The sequence below is a fragment of the Gorilla gorilla genome, chromosome 1 (assembly GCF_029281585.2).
Source record: "Gorilla gorilla gorilla isolate KB3781 chromosome 1, NHGRI_mGorGor1-v2.1_pri, whole genome shotgun sequence".
NCBI classification, from domain to species: domain Eukaryota; kingdom Metazoa; phylum Chordata; class Mammalia; order Primates; family Hominidae; genus Gorilla; species Gorilla gorilla.
In genome coordinates, this window is record NC_073224.2 from 131,276,512 (window position 1) to 131,298,030 (window position 21,519).

At 36.8% G+C, this 21,519-nt stretch overlaps 1 protein-coding gene across 1 annotated transcript in view; it reads right to left on the minus strand.

Moving 5' to 3' along the window:
- The window catches only part of STXBP3 (syntaxin binding protein 3), a 67,514-nt gene that overhangs the window by 1,154 nt on the left and 44,841 nt on the right, over positions 1-21,519 (minus strand). Inside the window, exons 12-18 of the mRNA XM_019039615.4 lie at positions 14,600-14,665; positions 13,343-13,423; positions 11,880-12,018; positions 11,526-11,632; positions 10,029-10,121; positions 8,018-8,103; positions 777-925 (exon numbers count right to left, since the gene is read on the minus strand). Of these exons, the coding sequence (XP_018895160.1) occupies positions 777-925; positions 8,018-8,103; positions 10,029-10,121; positions 11,526-11,632; positions 11,880-12,018; positions 13,343-13,423; positions 14,600-14,665 (721 nt within the window). The remainder of the gene's footprint in view (positions 1-776; positions 926-8,017; positions 8,104-10,028; positions 10,122-11,525; positions 11,633-11,879; positions 12,019-13,342; positions 13,424-14,599; positions 14,666-21,519) is intronic.

A 21,519-nucleotide genomic window follows, 5' to 3' on the forward strand; every position in this document is an offset into this window, starting at 1 on the left:
ATTGCCCAGGCTGGTTTCAAACTCCTGGCCTCAAGTGACCCTTCTGCTTTGGCTTCCCAAAGCGCTGGAATTACAGGCCTGAGCCACTAGCCTGGTCTGAAATTCTTAAAACTTAATTCCACACAGGCCTTGCCAATGTCATGTCCATATCCACAAAAAATTCTAAATATTTTTGAAGTAGAAATGTATTTGTGCATCAAAAACTATTTAATGGTTAAACAAACATACAGAACATACTATTTTAAAGGAGCAAGCTCCTTTTCCTCAAATAAGCACATTTTAAAATAAAACTATCAAAAAGTCAACTAGGAAAAAACTCCAGCACATCAGACAAAACACATTCTATGGTTAACAATTTTTTTGCATTAAATTTTGTCTCAAATGTATAACACAAGATAACATTTTACATGTATACTTTTGCATTTAGAGTTTGTTTAAAAACAGAAAAGAAGGCTGGGTGCGGTGGCTCATGCCTGTAATCCCAGCACTTTGGGAGGCCGAGGCGGGCGGATCACCTAAGGTCAGGAGTTTGAGACCAGCCTGGCCAACATGGTGAAACCCTGTCTCTACTAAAAATACAAAAATTAGCCAGGCGTGGTGGCAGACACCTGTAATTCCAGCTATTCAGGAGGCTGAGGCAGAAGAATCGCTTGAACCTGGGAGGTGGAGGTTGCGGTGAGCCAAGATTGTGCCATTGCACTCCAGCCTGGGGGACAAGAGCGAGACTTAGTCTCAAAAAAAAAAAAAAACACAAAAGAAGAAAACGAAAGTCTTACCAATAATAACTTCACAGGATTTATGTGCCTGAGAAACTTCATAAGCACAACGCATTTCAGAGTATGTAATCCCTCCAATTACAAAAACAATCAGCTTTGACCCATTTTTTCGGTCTTCTAAATAATTAGCTCTGGGTTTCTGGCGAGCACTAAAAAGTAATTAAAAAAAAGAAAAGTAAACATGTTATAAACATTTCCAAAGCCATAATGCTTGTAGGCTTAAAAAGCCTAACTCAACCAAACTCAAACTTGCTACCAATTACATTGATTTTTTTTTTTTTTTTTTTTTTTTTTGAGATGGAGTCTCACTGTAGCCCAGGCTGGACTGCAGTGGAGCCATCTTGGTTCACTGCAACCTCCACCTCCCGGGTCACGGTTCGAGCAATTCTCCTGTCTCAGCCTCCCGAGTAGCTAGGATTACAGACAGGCATGTGCCACCATGCCCAGCTAATTTTTGTATTTTTAGTAGAGACAGGGTTTCACCATGTTGGCCACGCTGGTCTTGAACTCCTGACCTCGTGATCTGCCTACCTTGGCCTCCCAAAGTGCTGGGATAACAGGCATGAGCCACCGCGCCCGGCCCAATTACATTGATTTTTAAGGAAATGACTTAACCATAGTATGACTAACCAAGAGTTAAGCAGGACAGCCACATTTCAAAAACAATTCTAACAAATCATGCATAATCTGGCTTGGCATTTTAACCTACAGAGTAGAGCTAACAACCTCCCTTATTATTTCATAAGAAGAAATAATATACCTGAGAAGTCTGCAGCTTCTTGAAATTAAAAAAAAATTAGAGAGTGGCACTGAAAAAGGGTTTGAAGATGTGGAGGGGAAAGGGGCAAGTAATACTTTGGAGCTGATATGGTATTAGGTTGTTCCTTGCTGGAATGGAATTCAGGAACCTACGATGGTAGGAGGTTGGCTGTTAAGAATTAGACCTGTGTTTCGATTTTTATTCTGCTTGTTTTTGATTCAGTATGACTTTCAGAAAATTACTTAACTTCTCTCTAAACCTCAAAGGCTGTTACAAGGATGAAATGAAACAATGTACAGAACACACTAAGTACAGAATCTGGTGTTGGGTAAGTACTCAATAAATAGTAGTCATTACTTTTACCGTTCCTCCTCCAGATTGCTCTAGATCCCCAGAGTCCCATATAGTAGCCACTAGCCACATGAGGCTATTTAAATTTAAATTAGTTGAAATTAAATGAAATAAGAAATTCAGTTCTTCATCCATACTTAGCCACATATCCAGTACCCAAAAGCCACATGTAGCTAGTGGCTGTCATACTGGACAGTGCCAATATAGAACCTTTCTATCACTGCAGAAAGTTCTATTGGCTAGCACTGCTCTAGAGCATAGGAATTACTTTTTTTGTTCACAAGCTCCACTGGTAAAAATTTTTAGCTTTTATTTGAAAAGTAAATATTTCAAAATAAACATTCATTTATAAACAAATATATTAATGTGTAAATGACATATGTGTACTAGTATATATTAGTAAAACTTAATTTCTTCTTTGTTAGGTAAAAATAAGTACCCAATTGTTCATTTTGTTACCTACTTTGAGAGCCACTGTTCTGGATGACCTAGAATGCCTTGCAGTATAGGATCTCATAGCAAATTTTTGTTTTGTTAGAGATGGGGTCTTGCTATGTTGCCTAGGCTACAGTGCAGCAGCTGCGGACCAGCACCATCACAGGGCACTACAGCCTCGAACTCTTAGGCTCAAGCAATCCTCCCACCTCAGCCTCAAGTAGGTGGACTTACGGGGTGCACCACGGCACCCAGCCCCATAGCAAACTTCTAATTATGTTCTTGGCTGGGCGTGGTGGCTCACGTCTGTAATCCCAGCACTTTGGGAGGCCGAGGTGGGCGGATCATGAAGTCAAGAGATCGAGACCATTCTGGCCAACATGGTGAAACCCCATCTCTACTAAAAATACAAAAATTAGCTGGGCATGGTGGCGCATGCCTGTAGTCCCAGTTACTCAGGAAACTGAGGCAGAAGAATCGCTTGAACCTGGGAGGTGGAGGTTGCAGTGAGGCAAGATCACACCACTGGACTCTAGCCTGGGTGACAGAGCAAGACTCTGTCTCAAAAAAAAAAAAAATCTGAATCTAGCCTTTCAGATGATCGCTTCCATTCATTACCTTAAAGAATGAGGCAGTGAACAACAGGAAACAAATTTTAAAAACTAAAATTAAAAATTTCCTTTCCTTTTGAAAGATGAAACAGGAACAAGACCCACTCTTGTTCCCAAAGTCAAGGACGTATTCATAACTTTGGCTTAAGAACTGTTTCAACAGAGAGAAATAGAGTAAGAAGGCAAAAGAAAAGGAGACAACACTGCTCAAAACAATTCTAACAATTTCTAAGCTTCTGAATAGCAATTTTAGAGTAACAGGATTATATTTAATTTGTTTCACACACATGTGAAGACTGAGAGATATAAAGATAATTAAATCCCTAGATCCTGAAAACTTCCCTCTAAATAGCACCAAGGAGCACTGATTAAGAGGAAACATGTTTTTAAAGCATAGCTGAGAGTAAACAAGTCAGAGAAATCTCCAGGGCTATTGGTAAAAAGGAAGCTAAATACTAGAATGGTAAACTGAGTTGAGGCTTGGTCTGCCTTGTGGAGTATTTTCTGATCTTAGCAAACAAGGGGCCGAGCCCTGGGTACTGTGCAAGGTACAGATTGGGAGCTGACACCCTGCATAAGGTCAGGACAACCTCAAAGGCAAGGGGAGATGCAAGGAAGCTTCTCCTCTGATAATTTAGCCACAGGCCTGTCTCATAGAGTCTTAGGTATTAATCATACTACCTTCATGGTCTGAGGAACCCCAAACTGAGACATTAATACAAAAAAGAAAAAACCTCTAATCTGGCAAAAGCACATTCAAAACCTGCCTGAAGGGATGCGCTCTCAATGCTGGCTACCGAAATAAACTCAGCCTTCAAAATTACAAGACACATACTGAAATAAGTAACTATGAGTCTGCAGAAATAAAAGGCAACAGAATTGAACCCAAAGAGTATAAATTAGTGAATTTATTAGATATAGACTACAAATTAGGTATGTTTAAAATGACAATAGACAATAAAGGAGGATAGAGAGTATGACAAAATAAGAAATAACAAAAAGTCCAAGCATGTTTAAAAAAGAAACACGAGAACTTCTAAAACAGAAAAATAAAGTCACTGAAAATAGAAAAAGAAAAAACAGCTTATACAGCAGATGAGACACAGTGTAAGAGAGACCTAAAGAACTGAAAACTAAATCTGAAGAAAAATTTCTAGAATGAAACACCAGCAGAAGAAATAAAAAAGTGTAAGAAATTAAGAGACATTATGACAGAATAAGATGTTCTAACAAAACCAAGACTACAGAAGTGGCAATATTTGAAGAATTTATGAAAGATGTAAATCCTCAGATTCGGGAAACATAAATGAATTCCAAAGAAAGAAACAAAAATAAATCCTCAGATACACACAGCACAGGGAATATACAGAACCGAGGACAAAAAACAACCAGAGAAAAAAGGTTAATTATTCACAAAGGTACAAGACTGACAGAAGACACAACCCCCTCCACCTTCCCAAGAGCTAAAGTAGAATCCTGGAAACAGCAGAATATTTTCTACAAGTGTTGACTGAACATACCTCAGCTCTTAGAAATTCATAGCTGGCTAAAAACAATGACCAAATGAAGAAATGAATAAAACTGTAAAGACTACCACCGCTGGCCAGGCGTAGTGGCGCACACCCGTAATCCCAGCACTTTGGGAGGCCGAGGTGGGTAGATCAAAGGTCAGGAGTTTGAGACCAGCCTGGACAACATGGTGAAACCCTGTCTCTGCTAAAAATACAAAAATCAGCAGGGCGTGGTGGTGCACATCTGTAATCCCAGCTAGTCAGGAGGCTGAGACACGAGAACTGCTTGAGTCCGGGAGGCACAGGTTGTAGTGAGCCGAGATCGTGCCACCGCACTGCGGCCTGGGCGACAGAGCAAGACTCTGTCTTGGAAAAAAATAAAAAAGACTACCACCAACAGACCCACATCAAAGGATACACTTGAGAAAGAAAGAAACTGAGCCCACACGAAAGGGGTGGTGGGCGATTTAACAGGTTCACATGCACATACAACTGAATTTTAAAAAACCAATAATGCTGCTTAGTAATATGGGGGGTAAAAAAGATACAAAGTGAACACAAATGAAGTATTATAACATTTAAGGGGTGCATGGTTTACAACCAGTTGGTCTGAGGTTCTTGTATTGTTCAAGAGGAGGGCAGAGATACTAATTAATCTTAGACTTTGTTGAGTCAAATATGCTTAGTAATAAACTGCTACAAGAATAAAAATAGATAACATAACCTCCAAACCTTTTGTAGAAAAGGAAAAAATAAAACAAAAGTAAAGAAAAGTCCTCAGTCCAAGGGAAGCACCCTATCCAGATACACGTAAAAGTACAAGAATGCTCACTGCATACTGTTTGTAATAATGCCAGTTTTGAGACAGCCTAAATTTCTATCATGTGGAAAACAGATGAATAAGTTGCTATACTCATATAACTATATACCAACTAGCAGTGAAAATTTATGCATGTATCAGTCTGGGATAAATTTCACAAACATAATGTGACAGAAACAAAAAAGCAGGCTGCAGGAGGACACACAATATGACACTATATTAAGTTTAAAAACATAAGATAGAGAGCACTTGTGGTCATGGCAGAATAAGGTGGTCAGGAGATTCCCCTCTAAGAAAACAAGTATATTCCTGGATGAAATTGTGGGGAAAACAAAACAAAACATTTCAGGTTAACTGGAAACCATAGGCAGACAACAAATTGAGAAGCATTTAATCTTGAATATCTGCTAACATACCTGGTAAGAATGGTGGTGGTGAATATGTAACCTTCTAGCCTGGGCTGCGTCTAACCCTCACTGCTCTCCCAGCTCAGTCAGATAAAAATTATAGCTTTACTGCATTGGTGGAAGACTTGATTCAAGGTGGGGCAGTGAGGCGAGTACAAAATCCTGCAGCTTTGCTAGGTGTGGTCTCAACTTAGGATGGGCAGCCAATCAGGTACAAATAAATAAATAAATTAATTAATTAATTAATTTGAGGTGGAGTCTCGCTCTGTCACCTAGGCTGGAGTGCAGTGGCATGATCTTGGCTCACTGCAACCTCCACCTCCCAGGTTCAAGTGATTCTCCTGCCTCAGCCTCCTGAATAGCTGGGATTACAGGAGTGTGCCACCATGCCCGGCTAATTTTTGTATTTTTAGTAGAGATGGGGTTTCACTATGTTGGTCAGGTTGGTCTCGAACTCCTGACCTCAAGTGATCTGCCTGCCTCGGCCTCCCAAAGTGCTGGGATTACAGGCATGAGCCACCGCACCTGGCCAGGTAGAAATTTAATAAGGAAATCCCAGAAGTAAAGAAGCCAAAGAAAGAAAAGATAAGCTCTCTACACATCATTAGTTGACTGCTAAACTATGCATGTGTGGGGAAAACCTGAGAAAGTCCAGGAAAAAAAATGAGGGAAAAAAGGGCTGGCTGCAGTGTCTCACATCTATAATCCCAGTGCTTTGGGAGGCTGAGGCAGGAAGATCGCTTGAGCCCAGGAGTTCAAGACCAGCCTGGGCAACATAGTGAGACCCTGTCTCTACAAGACATTTAAAAATTAGCTGGGTGTGGTGGCATATACCTGGAACCTTAGCTACCTGGGAGGCTGAGGTGGGAGGCTCACCTGAGCCCATGCGTTTGAGTTTATAGTAAGCTACGATCATGCCACTGCACTCCTGCACTCCAGTGTGGGCAACAGAGAGAGGCCCTGCCTCTATTTAAAAAAAAAAAAAAAAATTAAAAAAAGGAGGGAGACTTAAGAACTGCCTATTTTGGAATGCAACCCCTAACCCACACTCAGCTTGATCAGTAGAGGATGGAAGCCATACAGGCTTGATGTGTCTGAACAGATAACTGACTGACCTCTAAACTACACAGACATAGGGGCAACCACTAGAAGCTAAGATAAAAAATTAAAAAATTTTAAAAACTCCACAAGGACATCAGTGGCTACAAGAGAGCAAGAGAGAAAGATTCCATAGTTGAAAGTCCACACAAATTACTAAAACAATTTGGAGTTGCTATAATACATTATCTAAAAGGTCCAATTTTCAACCAAAAATTAGTAGATATACAAAGAAACAGGAATGTGTGACTCATACTTGGGGGCGAAAAAAACATTCAGTAGGAATTAACCCTGAATAGACTCAGATGTTAGGGACTTCCAAGCAGTTATAAATATGATCAAAAGAATTAAAAAGAAAAATATGGTAACAAGTTAACAACAGGGAATCTCAACAGTCAGAAATGGAAATTTAAAAAAATCAAATGGAAATTCTACATGTGAAAGTACAATAACAAATTTTAAAAAGATGAAAGAAAAGAGCCTCAGTAACTCACAGGACAATGTCAAACCCTCCAACTTATGTATGTGTAACAGGAGTTTCAGAAAGAAAGGAAAGAGAGAGAAAGGAGCAGAAAAATATTTGAAAAAAATAATGCCTGAAAACTTCCCAAATTTGATGAAAATTATTAACTTGCAGATTTAAGAAACTCAACAATCCTCAGGTAGAATAAACACAAAGAGAACTATACCTAGACACAACACAGTTAAATGGCTGAAAGCCAAAGATCAAGAGGAAATCCTGCAAGATATAACTCAAGACACTGTTTAGGATACAAACATATGTAGAAAAAGTATAAAGACATGCAGGCAATAAACACCAAATTCAGGACAGAAAATAAGGGAAAATAATAAAACCATAGTGTGATATACAGGAAGCTTGAATTATAATGATTTAGTTAATAAGCTGGGCACTGGGCATAAGGGTATGCATTGTAACATTCTCTGTATCTTTTTAAATGTTTAAAGTACCTCAACACAAAAATAATTATCAAAAACGATTAAGGTCTCTGCTATGTGAAGGAAGAGGAGGTGGGGAAGGAAATACTTCTTGTTTCATGAAAATATTTTTTATAATAAAGTACATTTTCATATTGCTTATCTGGATTCATTTAAAACAAGTTACAGTTAAAGAAAAAATACAGGATTATATACTTGAAAGAAAGTTGCCAAATATGAGTATCTGTGTACCATTTTAAATTATTAGTCCGTAGAATGAAAATTTCATTGATTTTCACTTGTAGAATTTACCTTACAGCTCCTGAACCATTCCATACTGCTGGACACTGGGAACAATATGGCCATTCTTTTGAATCTAATCTATTATCAATAGCATCCTAAGGAAGGAAAGAGTTAATTCCATCAATAAAATTGTAAATTGCAGGACTTTGTTTGGCATAAAGGTCAAAACTTGCATTTGCAATTGAGGAACCTTAGACATAAATATTTAGTATAAGATTAGCCTTTTCTTTGAAACTCACAAACCTTATTTCCTTCAAAAATCAGTGAAATCATTTACTTATTAAACCAATATTTGCTGCATGACTCCCTTTCTTCATTTGGAGGGTCCCCATGCTGTTATAAGGATTCCAGGCACCTTATCAGAGCCTTTTTAGTTCTATGGTGCCGGGGGTCTCTAATCATTATTCCAGTCGTGACACACTTCTAAAGCTTTGTCCTTCATAGCTACTACTGCTATGGCCTAGGGGTACTCAAGACAATTCAATGGGATATGGGAAGTTTTCCTTTTCATTTTATTCTTTAAAATTTTTTTTCAATGTTAGATTTTATGATATATGTATGTATATAAATATACTGTATACATAGATTATATATTTTTTATTACAGTAATGCTTAACTTTTAAGTAAATAGGTTCATGCTCACATTTTTTTTATGGTTAGGTGTGCATGAACTGAAAAGTATGGAGACCACTGCTTTACAGCATGGTAGTACAAGTAGTATTAACAAGTGGGCACATGGATTGGGCACAAAGTACTCAGTAGTCCAAGAATATTTCAGTAAGACTGCAAGAAGGGAGGAAATCAAGTTTCAGGAGAAATTCTAAAGGCCTAAGACTGTCATGGATCCAAATGTGTATTTTCTGAATTTAACATGCAAATCTTTGTTAAGGGGTTCAAGAAAGTCATTTCTTATTTTACAAATACTAGCCATGGTAAACTGATTAGGAATATGTTTAAAAACAAAAAAACAAAAAACTAGCCATAAAAAACTACTTAGTTCTACATCATCCTTGTGAGAAAGGAAAAAAAATTCTTATGTTAGAGAAAACAAAGTCTAAATTCTTTAGATTTTTCATATATGTTTAAGCATGTGTGAATAACATAAAATTAGCCAAGCAAAACAGAGAAATCATAGTTATGCAATGTACCAAATTAGCTCCCAAAAGAAAGTATAAACTGGGGTTTAAGTCAAATGAAAAGGGGAATAAAAACTATATGATCATGACCGAAGAATCAGTGTCATGATTTTATTAAGCTCATCATTTTAAAATTAGCTCATTTTATAATTTCCTATAATTGAATAATGTTCTCTAAGTGTAAACAGTATTAAAGGCATGATTCATCTGACAGCAAACTATAATGAAGTTTACATTTTAATCCAAAAACATTTCCAAGAATATTGGCATCTAATACATTCTAATAGTGGTCCACATACAAATGTTATTTTGTTGAACTTTCATTCAAATAAATTATATTTTGCCACATACAGTTATTAAAACAAAGCAGTATTTTTTATAAAGCATATATGTGTTTATTTTTTTTATTTTGAAACAGTCAGTGGTGTGAGTTTGTCTGAGGTCTTTAAGAAAAGAATCTTCAGCCGGGCGCAGTGGCTCACACCTGTAATCCCAGCACTTTGGGAGGCCAAGGTGGGCGGATCATGAGGTCAGGAGTTCGAGACCAGCCTGGCCAACATAGTGAAACCCTGTCTCCACTAAAAATACAAAAATTAGCTAGGCATGGTGGCGTGTGCCTGTAGTCCCAGCTACTCGGGAGGCTGAGGCAAGAGAATTGCTGCAACCTGGGAGGCGAAGGTTGCAGTGAGCCAAGACTGTGCCACTGCACTCCAGCCTGGGTGACAGAGTGACACTCTGTCTCAAAAAGAAAAAAAAAAAAAAAAGAAGAATCTTCAAGAGTTTCCCAGATATAGGCTTTTTTGTGAAGCCTCCAACCAACGCAGAAACTTCCTGCCCAATACATATACTCAGACTGACATAAAAAACATTTTAATGATTTTTACCTCCATAATATCTTTGATAAAAGGTGTCCATCGAGAGAGCTGAAAAGTTTCTTCTGCAGACCGATCCTTTCTTAACGGTTTGCCTTGTTGAGACTAATACAATTAGAGGAAAAAAATTAAAAACCAGTAATTCTATTCAAATATAATACTCTTACGTTTCCTAACGAAGATATTTAATTTACCAGTAAATACTATATTGTATTTGACTTAAAACTAAGAGTGGAGATGCCTACTTTAAAAAATCTGAGTGTGGTCACATAACTCCACTGAACAGTATTTTGTGCTTTAATGATAAAATTTATTTATAATCATATCAGAACATATGTCTATTAAAATAAAAGTATTATAAAACTTGATGGCTGTAGTCCCAGCTACTAGGGAGGCTGAGGCAGGAGAATGGCATAAACCCAGGAGGCAGAGCTTGCAGTGAGCTGAGATCGAGCCGCTGCACTCCAGCCTGGGTGACAGAGTGAGACTACGTCTCAAAAACACACACACACACAAAAACTTGATAGGGCCGGATGCAGTGGCTCACACCTGTAATCCCAGAACTTTGGGAAGCTGAGGCGGGCAGATCACCTGAGGTCAGGAGTTTGAGACCAGCCTGGCCGACAGAGTGAAACCCTGTCTCTACTAAAAATACAAAAATTAGCTGGGCGGATGGCAGGCGCCTGTAATCCCAGATGGGAGGCTGAGGCAGGAAAGCTGCTTGAACCTGGGAGGCAGAGGTTGCCGTGAGCCGAGGTCATGCCACTGCACTCCAGCCTGTGCTACAGAGAGAGCCTCTGTCTCAAAAAAAAAAAAAAAAAAAAAAAAAAAAGATGGGAAAGAGTGAGATTCTAAATAGAGCTCTTCAAAATTTGACTTTGAACCTTTTTTTTTTTTTTTTTTTTGAGACAGAGTCTCGCTTTGTGCTGGAGTACAGTGGTGTGATTTTGGCCCACTGCAGCCTTGACCTGAGCTTATGAGATCCTCAGCCTCCCAAGTAGCTGGGACTACAGGTACACACCAACACACCTGGCTATTTTTTTGTTTTTTGTAGAGGCGAGGTCTTACTATGATGCCCAGGCTGGTCTCGAACTCCTGGGCTCAAGAAATCCTCCTGCCTCAGCGTCTCCCAAAGTGTTGGGATTACAGGTGTGAGCCACCATACCCAGCGAGCCTAAATTTTTTTAATCAAGAAAATATATACTTATTTTCTCTGCCATATTATAGTTAAAGGTTACACGTTTAACTAAAATATGACAATTGTTATAAATGAATCATAAAGACAAAAGTATAAGTAGTGAATTATGACAGAAGCCATAAAATATAAATTTGCTAGAAAACTGCATTTGCCCAAATTACATATGGAAAAGAGAACAAAATCTTTAATTGCTTACTTATTCAAAATCTATAGAGTGAACTTAAGAAGACTGTCCACATAAAAAAAAAACAGTTAATACATACAACCATACATACACATATAAAGTATATACACAACATAAGACTTCTTACTTGGGGAACAATGGGAACACCAAGGTAACTCCAGTTACGAATCATGTCACTCTCATTTTCTATCTTTACATTCTGGATCAACCTGTCCAAATTTTCTTCTGTAGTTCCTTAAATAGGTAAAAATATGAGTGCACAATCACATAATTGCTACCAAAATAATTTCAAGGCTTTAGGTAGTACCCATGAATGAAGCTTTTAAAATAAAAAACAGTCAAATTATATCTCCTTCAGTCTTCTCTCAATTTCATATTTTCCCTTTTATCTTAACCAAGTTCAGCAACTATCTTTCAGTTTTCAAAGATTCTTTTATGATCAATAGTAAAATACTTTTTAAAAAGTGATTATCTCCATTACCATTAATACTGAAGATATAAAGTAGAATTGCTCTTATTTTATCACAATTATCATGATTTTTGTTGAGTAGAACTGGAAGGAGTACTCGCATGGAATCTTTCACCTTCTGTCCTTCTGCATCAGTTCCAAGTGCCAGGTCCTTAATGAAAATAAAATATTGTCAGTGATCTATAACCAAAATTCATTTTTTAGTTAAAAACATCTATTATTGGCCAGGTACAGTGGCTCACGCCTGTAATCCCAGCACTTTGGGAGGCCAAGGCGGATCACCTGAGGTCAGGAGTTGGAGACTAGCCTGGCCAACATGGTAAAACCCCATCTGTACTAAAAATACAAAAAATTAGCTGGGCGTGGTGGCAGGTGCCTATAATCCCAGCTACTCCAGAGGCTGAGGCAGAAGACTCACTTGAACCCGGTGGGGCAGAGGTTGCAGCGAGCCATGATTGGGCCATTGCACTCTAGCCTGCGCAACAAGAGCGAAACTCCGTCTCAAAAAAACAAAAAACAAAAACCAAATACACAAAATCTATTATTAAATCTTGTCAAATTTTAATGGAACACTGATGACATTACACAAGAAAATATGAACATCACTTGTAAACTATTGTTTATACAAAATACAAAAGGTCAAAAAATAAATCAGAGAAGATAAAAATCATTAATCTAAACCTATGCTATCCAGTACTGTGGCCACTAGCCACATATGACTACTGAACACTTGAAATGGGATCAGTCTGAACTAAGATGTGCTGTAGGTACAAAACACCAGGAGACTTGAAGCAATATAATGCAAAATTATCTAATTAATAACTTTTTATACTGATTATATGTTGAAATAATATTTTGAATACATCAGGTTGTCAAAGTTTTTTTTTTTTTAAAGAGACAGGGTCTTGCCCAGGCTGCTCTCAAACTCCTGGGATCAAGCAATCCTCCCACCTCAGCCTCCTGAATAGCTGGGACTATAAGCACACACCACTGCACCCAACTTATTCGTAAAATTAATTGCGCTTTTTAATTTTTACCTGCATTAACATGGCTATTAGAATAATTAAAATTACATGCAGCTTGTATTCTATGAGAGGCAATGGTCTAAACAGTTGAGGCATGATATAAAAGGCCCCTTGTAAAATGAGCTCTGCTGGATGCTATATTAAATCCCGTACTGAGAAGGTCCTGCCAACAATGCCACCCTGAAATCATGCTCCCAAAATTTAAATCATTCCATTAAACAAAAAATATATAATATATTAGGAGGGACTGTTTACTAAGATACTCTACAGCTACTTGTTAATGTTAGCGGGGAATGACATTAAATACTGCCCAGGTGGCTCCCCTGATAAGAGAGAGTCTGTGATTCTGTAAAAACCAACCACTGTATCAAGCAAAAAGTTAGGTTTTAACTTACAAAGTTTATCCTGGAAATTTGTTATGAACAGAGGCATTTCTGACTCTGCACATACCTGTTCAGTTTTGCAGAGCTTTTCTATATTAAGCTTGAACTTATTCATGCAATCTTCTGCTAAGTTAAGATGGACAACTTGCTGAAAAACAGAAGAAATCAATCATTTAAAGGATTTTAATGACTTTTGTGCAACTGGTAATATTAAACTTTTGAGACAGGCCTGAAAGAAAGTATGGGCTGAGGCGAAAGAAGGTAACATGTAAGCAAGGGAACAGCTCAAGAAAGGAAGTAAATGAGAAGGTGATTTACAGGTGAAATGGTTTGGCTATGTCCCCACCTAAATCTCATCTTGTAGTTCCCATAATCCCCATGTGTTGTGGGAGGGACCTGATGGGAAGTGTTTGGAACATGGGATGATGGGAGTGATTTCCCCCATGCTGTTCTCATAATAGTAAGTGAGTTCTCATGAGATCTGATGGTTTTACAAGTGTCTGGCATGTGCCCTGCTTGTACTTCTCCCTCCTGTGGCTTTGTGAAGAAGGTGCCTGGCTTCCCCTTTGCTTTCTGCCATGACTGTAAGTTTCCTAAGGCCTTCCCAGCCATGTAGAACTGTGAGTCAATTAGACTTCTTTCCTTTATAAATTACCCAGTCCTGGGTATTTCCTTACAGCAACGTGAGAACAGACTAATACAACAGGAGGCAATCAACAGACAGCATAAATGGGATGGAAGCATTGAATTGTTGAATTTGTGTTGAGTTTGACAGTAATGAAAAATAACATGAGAAAAATACCCAGAAGTTCTTCAAGTTCACATTCTCTTTATCTTTCTAAACGTTTCAAGTATTTTAACACACACAAAAATCATTGGTTGACTAGGGTGCAACATGACAAAAATGTTAAGATTATTTTGATAGTGTTTTTAAGGAGCAAAAAAATAGTTTACCTGACTAAACAGCTTAAATGCTCTTAAATTTACTAGTAAGTAACTATTACTTTAAAGAAACATGTAGAATAACATCCACTAGTCAATCTAGTGAATTTCTTGTAAGGTTGATAAATATGACTCTGTTAGGCTATTCAAGACAAAGATATAGAAACTTTAAGCTGGATTCAGATAAATCTAGGTTATACATATAGAGAAGTTATGAAGAAGCTTAGATATATGGGATATTTCTCAGACCTATAGTAAGGTTTTAGAGGACAAATAACACCAAGTATTCCACGAAACCCACTGCTAAATCGAACTACAGAACTGAATATAAACTGAATATAAACTAAAACTAATTAGGTATCTCATATACAATACTGCTTACCTTAGTAATCTGTTTTCGGAAATGGGGCATCTTTTTCATCAGCTGGGTAAGAGCACTAAGTGATGTCTAGGAAAAATCAAACTTTTTTTAGGCAAACCTATGATTCAGTTATTCCATATTACAACTTTGAAATCCTAGAGTTTTACAAATTATCAAATCTAGTTAATTTACTGAATATTTGACAATTTTTTTGAAAGAAGAATTTAGGAGGCTTCCAGTTTCACCCACAATAATAACGTAGCTGATATCAACATTACTCTCCCTTCATAAATAAATAAGATTGGACAAATAAATAAAATAGCTTTCAAGTAATGGATAAAAATAGCTCACAGCTGAGACAGCTGAGTGAAGGAAAGCACCAAAGATGATCCCTGCACGCACCCTTCCTTTCCCTAAAGATGTTTTCCAAACACCACTGAAAGGAAATACAGTTCAAGTAGAGAGCAATTATCTCCCTGGGTGCAAAAAAAAAAAAAACAGAAAAAAAAAATGGAGATAAGAGCTTGGGGCTGTGAGGTAGATTTTGTGAAGCAGAGTGCTAAAGAGAAAGGAGCTAGACACAACATAACCCAAAAATGTGTAAAGAGATTGTCCTTGAACCCCTAAGCTGCACATGTACAGGGCATAACCCTCAAAGGTGTAGTAAAGAACAACTTCTGGGTGGCTAAATGTTGGACAGAGATTTCAGAGGGGTCTTAGTGCTAAGAATATACTACCATCTCCTGATCTAGACAAAGTAAAGAGACCTAAGTGAACATCCTACACATTCAGTCCTGGGACTATGCCTTAGGACTCAGTGCAAAAGTGAAATAAATTTACCATAACATTGTCTAACATGAAGTTACAACAGAATCACGATTATTCCTCAGCAACTTAACTGCCTGCCAGAACAAAACTCAACATTCTGTGTAGAGACAGCATCATCTAGAACCTCTGCAATGTATCATCCACCATGTCTAGCACAATAAAACATTAATAGGTGAAACAGGAAAGTGATTGATACTCAAGTGATAAAACAGTCAATAAAAGTAGACCCAAGATAAGGAATAAGTTCTAGTGTTTGATATCACAATGATGGCTATAGTTAACATATATTTTGTATTTCAAAATAGCTAGAGGAAAAGATTGGAAATGTCCCCAACACAAAGAAATAATAAATGTTCAAGGTGATGGGTATTCTAAATACAATGATTTGATCATTACACACTGTATCCACATATAAACATATTACATGCCTCATAAATATGTACAGTTACTATGCATCAATAAAAAAGCTAAGAAGAGAACACCTCAAAATGTAAAAACAAAGAAACTCCAAAAAAGTAGACCTAAGATGTTGTTGGCAGAAAAAGACTTCAAAGTAACACATTTATGTTAAAGTGGAAACAGAGGAAAAGATGGACTACATGGATCAAAAGATGGAGTATTTTAACAGAGAACTAGAATTTATTTTCTAAAAATCCAATGAATGTCCTAGAGTTAAATATAAGACTTAAGTTAAAAGCACAATGAACGACTTTCATACATTGCTAGTGGGACTGTAAAATAGTACAGCCACTTTGGAAAAATAATTTAAGTTTCTTATAAACTTAAACATACATTTATTATTGATCCTGCAATCCCACTCTTAAGTATCCTTCCAAGCAAATGATAACATCTGTTCATAGACATGAATGTCTGATATGAAGAAGGTGAATATTTATAGTAGCTTTATTCATAATTGCCAACAACTGGAAAAACTAAAATGTTCTGAAACTGGTAAACTGATAAACAAATTGTGGTACATCCATATGATGGAATACTACTCAGCAATAAAAAGTAATGAAACTACTCTTGCATGCAGCATGAATGAATCTCAAATGCATTATGCTAAATGAAAAGAGCCATAGTGTATTACTCCATTCATTGGACATTCTGGAAAAGGCAAAACTACAGGGTCAGAAAACAGATTAGTAGTTGTCAGGGGATGGGGATTGAGTTAAGTAAGGGGTTATCTGCAAACAGGCATGAGGACATTTTGGGGGGTGATGACATTATTCTCTATCTTGATTGTGGTAGTGGTTATATGAGAGTGTGCATTTGTCAAAACTCACAGAACTGTATACTATAAAGGGGAAATTTTGCTTTATACCTCAGTTTTCAAAAGGATACAATGAATGGGTTTAATAGCAGACTGAATACAACAGAAGACAGAAGTAGGGGACTCAAAGTCAGGTTAATAGAGAACATTCAATTGCAATGCGGAGAGGTTAAAAAAAAAAAAAGGTAACAGAATGTAAGAGATATAGAATACAGTCAAGAGGTCTAAAAAACATGTTGACTGGGGTCCCAGAAAGAGAGAAGAGAGAGAATGGGACAAAAAGAAGATGTGAGGAGATAATGACCAAGATTTTTACAAACATAAAGTTATCAACCCAGTGACTCAAGAAGCTCAGCAAACCCCATGGAGGATAAACAGCAAGCAAACCACATTACAGTAAGGCATATCATGGTCAAATTGCTAAAAAATCAAAGATACAGAGAAAATATTAATAAACACAGTTTATCTTCAGGAAAACAATAATACTTAACAGCTGCCTTTTTTCAGCAGAAATTATGGTAGCCAGAAGGTGATGTATTGAAAGCTTTAAATTGCTGAAAGGAAAAAAATTGCCAACTTTGAATTCCAAATCCAGCAAAAGTATCTTAGAAAAAATTGCAAAACGAAGATGTCCTCAGACAAAAAGAAAGCTGGGAGAATTCAATCTAACCCAGTTGGAAAAACTGAAGAGCCGTAAGAAATAAACAGTACCAGATTGTATAAATATGTGGGTAGTAATAAAAGTCTACTGAGTGTTTATAACAAAATAACATCTTGCTTTTATTTTTTTGGGTTTTTCTTTCTGAAAAAAATAACATCTTGAGTTTATAACATATGCTGAAGTAAAATACATGAAACAACTGCACAAAAGAGAAAGGGGATAAAGTTAAACTATTATAAGATTCCTGAATTATTCAGGACATGACATATTCAGGACATACTATTAAACTAGGGTAAGAATACATTTTTAAATTTCCAGTATAATAACTAAAGGAAGGACTAAAGGCAAAACACAAATGTTTATATTGGAGATGAAATGGAATTTATTTTTAAAAAAGACTTGATAAAGAAGGAAAAGAATAGAATATAAAAAATGAAGTGAAAACAAGATACTAGATATAAATTTAACTATATCAATAACTACATGAAATATATATGAACTAAACAAGCATTCTAATTAAAAGATTTTTGGGCTGGATAAAAAAACAAAATTCAACTACAAGCTCTTTTTAAGAAGCACATTTTAAATATCAAGACACAGGTAGTTGAAAGTAAAGGATGGGAAAAGATATACTATGTAAACACTAACAAAAAAAGAAGATATAGTGGTATTAACATTAAAGTAGACCTTAAGACAAGAAATACTGCAAGTAATAAAAGGGACATTTTATAATGATAAAAGGCCAAATTCAACAGAAAGATAGCTATCTTAAATGTATAATGAACTTAACATAGCTTTATCAGTTAATATAACTTCAAAAGTTAAAAGGACTAAAGAAAAACAAACTAATTCACAGTCATGATCAGAGTTTTTAATATACCACTTCTAGTAACTGACAGAGCAGGTCAAAAAAAATCAGAAAAGAAATAGAAGATTTGAACATGATTAACCATCTTGATTTAACTGACACATACAGAATTTATATTCCTTTCAAGTACACATAGGGCACTTATGATAATATATGCTAGGTCAGAAATCAATTTTTTTTTTTTTTGAGACAGAGTCTCACTCTGTTGCCCAGCCTCCTGAGTAGCTGGAGCCACAGGTGTGTGCCATCACACATGGCTAATTTTTGTATTTTTAGTAGAGACGGGGTTTCGCCATGTTGGCCAGGCTGGTCTTGAACTCCTAGCCACATGTGATTCGCCTGCCTTGGCCACTCAAAGTGCTGGGATTACAGGCACGAGCCACCATGCCCAGCCCCATAAATGAAGTTTTAACATATTTTAAAAGACTGATGTCATATAGTGCACATTCTCTGACCACTGTATAATTAAATTACAACTCAGTAACAGAAAGATAACTAGAAAATTCCCAAATGCTTTGAAATTTAAAAACGTATTCCCTATATAACACATGGGTCAAAGAAGAAATCACAATAAGGGTTAGAAAATGTTTTGAACTAAATGAAAATAAGTTATTCCAAAACTCCTGGGATGCAGCTAAGTTTGAGATGTAAATAACTATAAAATATATACAATAGAACAGAAGAAAGGTTGGAAATCAATGTTCCAAAACTCCTGGGATTCAGTTAAGTTTGAGATGTAAATAACTATAAAATATATATAATAGAACAGAAGAAAGGTTGGAAATCAATGTTCTAAAACTCCAACTCAAGAAGCTAGAAGAAAAAATTTAAACCAGGGGTGTCCGATATTTTGGCTTCCCTGGGCCACACTGGAAGAACAACTGTCTTGGGCCACATATAAAATACACTAACAATAGCTGATGAGGTTAAAAAAAAAATCACAAAAACATCTCATAATGTTTTAAGAAAGTTTACAAATTTGTGTTGGGCCACATTCACAGCCGTCCTGGGCTGTATGTGACCCGTGGGCCACAGGTTGGACAAGCTTCATTTAAAACAAAGTAAGCTGAAGGAAGGAAATAAAACTGAGTAAAAATCAGCTAATTGAAGATAAAACATGCAAGAGTGAAAATCAACAAAGACAAATGTTGGTTCTTTGAAATATTAATAACATATGCAGTGGATTTTATTTTATTTTATTTTTCATGGAGTCTCACTCTTTTCTCCAGGCTGAAGTGCAGTGGCACTATCTTGGCTCACTGCAACCTCTGTCTCCCAGGTTCAAGCAATTCTCCTGCCTCACCTTCCTGAGTAGCTGGGATACAGGTATGCACGACCAAGCCCAGTTAATTTTTGTATTTTTTTTAGTAGAGACAGGGTTTCATCATGTTGGCCAGACTGGTCTCAAACTCCTGACCTCAGGTGATCCGTCTGCCTTGGCCTCCCCAAGTGCTGGGATTACAGACGTGAGCCACCGCGCCCAGACTGCAGGGGATATTAATAATATATAGGGGAAAAAACAAATTAACAATAGCAAGATTAGTAAATAAAATCTAACTATAGATTCTACACATATTGAAAGGATAAGAGGACATTTCAAAATTTAGATATAATAGACAAATTCCCTGAAAAATGTGATATCCCAAAACTAATGCAAGAAAAAGTGAAAAACTAAATAGTTCTATATCTATTAAACAACTCATCATTAATTATAACGAAAGACCTCCCCATAAAGAAGTCTCCATGCCTGAACTGCTTCAATGGTGAATTCTTTCAAGCAGCAATAGAACAAGCAGTAACAATCTTAACACAAACTCTTTCAGAGAATGGAATGACAAAGTGTGCATCACAATTCATTTCATAAGACCAAAAAAACCTTGCTGCTAAAACCTGACAAGAACATTACAAAAAAGGACTATTACAGAAAAGTATTTCTCATAAATATAGAAGCAAATATCCTACAACAAAATATTAGCAAACAAAATCCAGTGATAGAGGAAAAGGATAATGCATCATGATCAAGTGGAGTTTATTCTAGAAATGGTTACTTTTATGTTAGTAAATCAATAAATGTAATTCATCACATTAACAGAATAAAGGGGAAAAAAAGACAATATCAAAATGCCTTTGATGAAGTCCAACATCGAAATTTCCTGATTAAAAGAAAACAGAAACAGGCTGGGTGTGGTGGCTCACGCCTGTAATCTCAGCATTTCGAGAGGCTGAGGCAGGAGGATTGTCTGAGCTCAGGAGTTCAGGACCAGCCTGAGCAACATGGTGAAATTCTGTCTCTACTAAAAACACACAAAAATTAGCTGGGCATGGTGGTGCACACCTGTAATTCCAGCTGCTTGGGGGCTTGAGGTGGGAGGATCGTTTGAGCCCAGGAGGTTGAGGCTGCAGTGAGTTGAGACTGCACCACTGCACTCCAGCCTGGGTGACAGAACAAGACCCTGTCTCTTAAAAAAAAGAAAAAAGAAAAAAACAAAAAACAGAAACACATAAAAACCTGTTGGCAAACTAAGAATAGAAAGGAACATCCTTAATCTGATAAAAGAAAACTACCTAAAACTAACATAATACTTAACGATGAAATATTGAACTCATTTCCCATAAAGCTGGGAATGAGACAAGGATGCTCATTATCACCAGTTTGATTTCATGTTATACTGGAGGTATCAGCCAGAACCAGGAGGTATTAACTACTAAAAAAAAAAATTTTTAATGTATGACAAGCTTGTCTAACCCACCTTATTTTGTTGTTGTTGTTGTTCTGTTTTGTTTTAGGCTTTTTGCAGCCTGAAGCCATGGTTTTTAGTTTCTGTCTCTAGTGATAAGTGGAAAAGAGGGATAAGGAAGGGACTTTACTAGCCGAAACAGAAACTAAGAACCCATGACTGTATTCTCTCCTTTGGACACCTCTGGAAGATTAATTTAGAAAGGAAGAGACTAAACTTTCTTTATTCACAGATTATATTACTGTGTATATAAAAATCCAGCTAGGTGCACTGGTACCTGCCTGTAGTCCCAGCTACTAGGGAGGCAAGGGTGGGAGGATTGCTTGAATTCAGAACTTTGAGACTAGCCTGGCCAACAGAGTTCCGATCTCTTAAAAACAAAAAAGCCAATCTATAAACAAAGTACTAGAATTAAAAAATAAATTTAGCAAGGTCACCAGATCCAAGGTAAATATACAAAAATCAATCACATTTTATATGCTAATAAAGTAAAATGGAATTTAAAAAATACCATTTATAACACCAAAAAATCAAATACCTAGAAATAAAGAAAAAATGTGCAATACCACTAAA